This window comes from Electrona antarctica (assembly GCF_951216825.1).
Source record: "Electrona antarctica genome assembly, chromosome: 6".
Taxonomy (NCBI): Eukaryota; Metazoa; Chordata; class Actinopteri; order Myctophiformes; family Myctophidae; genus Electrona; species Electrona antarctica.
The window spans coordinates 2,629,948-2,634,885 of NC_136811.1; the positions used below are offsets into that span (position 1 = coordinate 2,629,948).

General features: G+C 37.5%; 1 protein-coding gene across 1 annotated transcript; it reads right to left on the reverse strand.

The window, feature by feature from the left end:
• Positions 1-603: 603 nt before the first annotated feature.
• LOC306924773 (uncharacterized protein) lies at positions 604-4,702 on the reverse strand. Its single transcript, XM_079503409.1, has 10 exons — positions 4,591-4,702; positions 3,832-4,038; positions 3,693-3,714; positions 3,445-3,542; positions 2,156-2,203; positions 1,946-1,961; positions 1,744-1,835; positions 1,344-1,397; positions 1,189-1,239; positions 604-741 (listed from the first exon to the last, which is right to left on the reverse strand). The coding sequence occupies exons 1-9, from the start codon at positions 4,682-4,684 to the stop codon at positions 1,211-1,213; spliced, it is 660 nt and encodes a 219-aa protein (XP_079359535.1). The 5' UTR covers positions 4,685-4,702; the 3' UTR covers positions 604-741; positions 1,189-1,210.
• Between the last annotated feature and the right edge of the window lie 236 nt (positions 4,703-4,938).

A 4,938-nucleotide genomic window follows, 5' to 3' on the forward strand; every position in this document is an offset into this window, starting at 1 on the left:
AAACCATCAAGGCTCTTGTGACTTGAGGAACAAAATCTGTCATGGGTTCCAAATAGGGGAGTTGTATTTCAGCATTGTGAAATGTGTTACTACTGGACACCTTTACAAACATCTTGGTGGAGAAATGTCTTGGTAAGAATGTGATCCCGGCAGGTTCAGAATATGGATATCAACAGAATATAATATAAATAAAAACACACATATATTGAGGGTTCTTTACAGTAATTACTATCATGGTCTTGTGGACCAGCATCCTGCACCATGTGAGCTAATTTAAAAGTTAAACCCCCAAAACCATATACTGTAACTACTGTTATTTTTCAATGGACAGACAACATTTTGGCAGGTGTCTGACAGTGTTCGGGACCTTTTCTTTGTTTTTCAAAGATACCCTTTTTAGATTATCTGTTGATAACATTCAAAGCGTGTGTGAGCACACCAAGTTCACTTTCACAAAATAAGCAAAACGATCAATCTACAAGCTCACAACGAGGCACATTGTGACACGTTCTGAGCTTGTAGATCGCCTTTTTGTACGATGAAGCATAGGGCATTAATTCAGGATGAAATTAAGAAATATATGGAGATATGTTCCGGGTTTCTGCAGAGAGCAACAATGATGCAGGTGATCAATACCTCCGCATCCATTATCACTGCAGAGTTTCATCTTACAGACTCATTTCTGATTATTCCTGACATTTGAATGAAGTGGATCAACTGCATATTCAGGAACTGATGATCCTGTGAGTGAAACATGAGTTAAAGGCAATCAGAAGCTTTGTAGGTTCCTCAGGCTCAGACAGAGTTGGGCAAGACAGCTTTTTCTGTCAATGGCCCAACTTCGTGGAATGAACTCCAAAACTCTTTAAAACTGAGCTCCCTGCCATCCTTCGGCCAGTTCAAAGGAATGCTCCAGAACATTTTTCACCGTGATTGCTCCTGCTTCAATTGATTTATTTTACTGATGGTTGTTCTGTATAAAGTTCCTTTGTAATTTATCCTGATTTATAAGGTTGTGTTTGATGTATTGTTTTTTGACTGTATTTTGTGGATTGTAAACTCGGCTACGTTGAAAATGAGGGCTTGCCCTCAACTGCATTTCTGAGTATAAATAAAGGTGATGATGATGATGATGATTGTAGAATGTTTGTAATACTTTAACAGTTTGATAAATGTTGCTGTATTCACCTCTCGATGGTTGCCAGTCTTGTCACTCACTGAGTTCACCTCCCATTCCAGCTTCATAAATCAAAAAGATACCTCTGCATTACTCAACAACAACCTCAAAATGTGAATAACTGTGAACAACAATATGACAGTATAAACAATATGATATACTGTACCATTTTCATAGTCTTCATCAGGTCCATTCGGTTCTTCATAGTCACTGGTGTCGCCTAGAGGTCGACGCATAAATGTAGTTTATATTTTAAACATTGTTTCAGTTGTGTTAATTGTGCCGATAATGACTAAAAACAACAAACACGACCCAAGTGGTGGACTTTGATTTTAATCTAAGTTCATTCTACTTTAATAGCTTCATTCAAGTTCATTAGACACAGTGTGTCCATAACCAACATGATTGGTTCATATTGTATAGCATATTATTTTAAATCAGTCGGACCAAGTGCACATGGCTATAAGGCCAGACTGAACATGTTTTTAAATGTTTGTTATTCTAATCTCTCTATTCTTATACTCTGCCTGGCTGCAGTGCACCTATCCTGTGTTTAATACTACTACCTGGAGGGAGGTACAAGTCATCGGCAGCTCCAGTTTGATTGGTCCCGTGGTCTGCTGCCGAGTCCTGATTGGTTGCCGGATACGGGATGGGTCTGTAGTTAAAAAATATACAATATTTAGTAGAAATTAAGTATAAAACAATATGTATAATCTACTGCTGTCGTCATGCTGGTGAATAGGCCGAGATTGAAATTGTACTTACACGATATAATTTGGATCTGTAAAAAAAATAATACAAAAGTTTAAAAAAAAATTGTACTTAAAGTTTCTAAAATAACAAAACCCCGAATTGGGCCACGCCCCCCTAAACCTACTGAGAAGACACTAAAACATTAATATTCCAAAACAAATAAAATGAAATGAAATCTGATTAAAATCATTGGAGTTGATGTTTATAAAGTATATACTGTACCATTTTCATAGTCCGGGTGCTGGATTACGCCATAGACACTTGTGTCGGCTAAAAGGTAAAGACATATGGTTGTTATTTCATTAATGGATTAAATTGAATGAATTATTCTGTTAATTAAAGTCATACTGTGTGACATATATTTGTATTGTGTTTTAGCGCCACCCCTTGTAGCTCCATTGTCATTACAGTGTGTGTCTATATGGAAGGAGCGCTGGATAAATTAATGCGGTAAAGTCTTACGGCCCAAGAAAGATTATGGTATTTTGGAAAGCAACAACACGCCGTCAGAAACGCTATTTCACCCATTCTGGGCAGGAACCCCTTTTGGTGTTTTTAGCATTATGTTATACTTTAGCTATTGAAAAATAGCAGATCTACAAGCTCAGTACCGCGTTACAAGCTTGTAGATCTGCTATTTTTGAAAAATCGTGAAAATGTGTCGCAAATATTTGAATATTCTTTCACAGCGAATGTTTTTAACTCAAATCTTTGCATCTGGGGGGTCCCTGGAACAAGATATTTTCAGATGGGGGCCGGCGGCCAATTACACATCATGTTGGGGGTCCTGGACATGAAAACGTTTGAGCACCACTGACCTATAGAAACATGGGTTTTTCAGAAAACTGTCATGATTTTTGAGTCATTTGTATTTTGTAGAATCGGCCTCAGGTCTAAACGGGTTAATAACTGTAAAATACATAAATAAATACATTTCCAGTGCTATTACAGACCTATACGTCATTCTGGTTTGAGTGGCAGGGGCTGAACACACTTGGGGAAAAATAAAATAAAGAGAACATTTATGCAGAATGACTATTTGTGGAAAAAAGTGTTCCAAAGGATCCAATGTATTATTTAGTCAAAAGCTTTTAATACTTTTAGGATGGATATAAAACCCATAGACACACATAAACACACAAAAGTAGCAGATCTACAAGCTCACAACGTGTTGAAATGAGACGGGTTGTGTGTTTGTAAATCGTCTGTTTTCGCTACTTTTACGTGGCAATGTTGTACGAAGACTAAGGGCATTCATTTATAAAAATCACACCCGTGTGAAGTGAGGGGCGCTAATATATTAAAGTCTAACTCATGTTGTTTAGGTGATGTAATGGTGATGTAAAACAAACGACGTAATGAGGGACAATATGACGTAAATTGACGTAAATTGTCATTGTCAATGGCGTTTTTAAAAAACATTGAACTAAAAACAAACATTAAACCTGTATATAGGAGGGATAAAGTTGAAAAATGGAGATACAAGGTTTCCCTATAAAAATAACACTGACCGTGTTGCAGTGGGAGGTAGACGTCATCAGGAGCTCCACTTTGATTGGTCCTCTGGTTTGAAGCGGAGCCCTGATTGGTTCCATGAGACTGAACATGTCTGTTAAAAAAAAAATAATAATACAAAAAATATATAAAAAACATGAAATGTAGCAGAAATGAAGCCGGGGGAAAAAAAGAAAAGAAAAGTGAATTTATAGCCTACTGCTGTCATGTTGATGAATGGACAGAGATGAAATACTGTACTTACCTGCAGGCACAGCAGCATGGATCTGTAAATTAACAACAAGTTGCACCATCAACTTACTACATATAATATACTCATAATGTTTTATGCGGAGTAGCTCAATTATTGTAAATCTAGATGGATCTAATGTAGTGTTTCTCACCTGTAGATGTTCTGTATCGACACAGCAGGATCAGCAGGATGGTCAGTAGAATTACAGCAACAAGTCCTACAATCGGCCACAACCACACTGGAGAACCCTGTTCCTCAGGTGGTGCAGTTACTGAAGGTGGAGCAGATCCACTCACTGAAGGTGGAGCAGATCCACTCACTGACGGTGGAGGAGGTTTGGTCACTGTAGGTTGAGCCACTATGATGGCAGTACAAATTAAAATAGCATTTGTAGCCTACGGTTTACAATTTAGGCATTTATCAGACACTCTTAATCCAGAGCGATTTACAGTAAGCAAGAACAAAAACAAAACATGGTAATACTGTATCAAAACAAAAATAGTCATCATGAATCATACTTAAGCTTAAGAACCTAACAGTGGAATATCTATCTAAAGGAAACTATATGTGTATACACTATAGTTCTATGTCTACATAAAGTGCTATTTAAGTTGCATACATTGAGCCTATGCATATACGCCTGTAGGAGGTAGAGGCCAGGGCAAGCCTACAACCACACATTGTGACGGGACAAATACAAATTTTAATAGGCTAAAGGATAAAACTGGATAGTGTAGGTCTCAAAAGATTGTGATTCATTCGTTATAATCCTGGGCGACCACTGTAATAGTTTACAAACAAAGCTTGTTTATACTGTAGTAGCCAAAGAAAAGTAGTACATTAGGTACTGTAGGTACATTTCCTTATTGTTTAATTTCTATTATAATAGAAATGGTAAATTCACACTCACATGTCACTGCCATCCAGCTCTGTGGTGACCATTGTCTAGAATGTCTACACTTGTAGAATCCCTCGTCAGACTTAGACACAGCAGGTATGATCATCTCGTCACTGGATTCATCTTGGACCAGTTTTTCATTTCTATAGAATTCCACGTTGGAGGTAGATGAGTCTCTTCTGTTAACACATTGTAGAGTGACAGAATGTCCCTCAGTCACAGGGAGAACAGGACTCACCAGGATGACACCACCACCTGTAAAATAATGAACAAGATAAAAATAAGAAAGGCGAAAAAAAAGAAAGGGATTTTGTCACATATTAAAAATTTGGTTAAGATCGGGTGGAGCTTTGTATCAAA

Bases quoted from the DNA above. Each gene is read 5' to 3' on its own strand.
- LOC306924773 (XM_079503409.1), bottom strand. From the start codon at position 4,684: ATGATCATACCTGCTGTGTCTAAGTCTGACGAGGGATTCTACAAGTGT. The intron at 3,543-3,692 runs GTAAGTACAGTA...TTTTTTTAACAG, and splicing joins CCATGCTGCTGTGCCTGCAG to ACATGTTCAGTCTCATGGAA. The intron at 1,240-1,343 runs GTACAGTATATC...TGATTTATGAAG, and splicing joins TGATGAAGACTATGAAAATG to CTGGAATGGGAGGTGAACTC.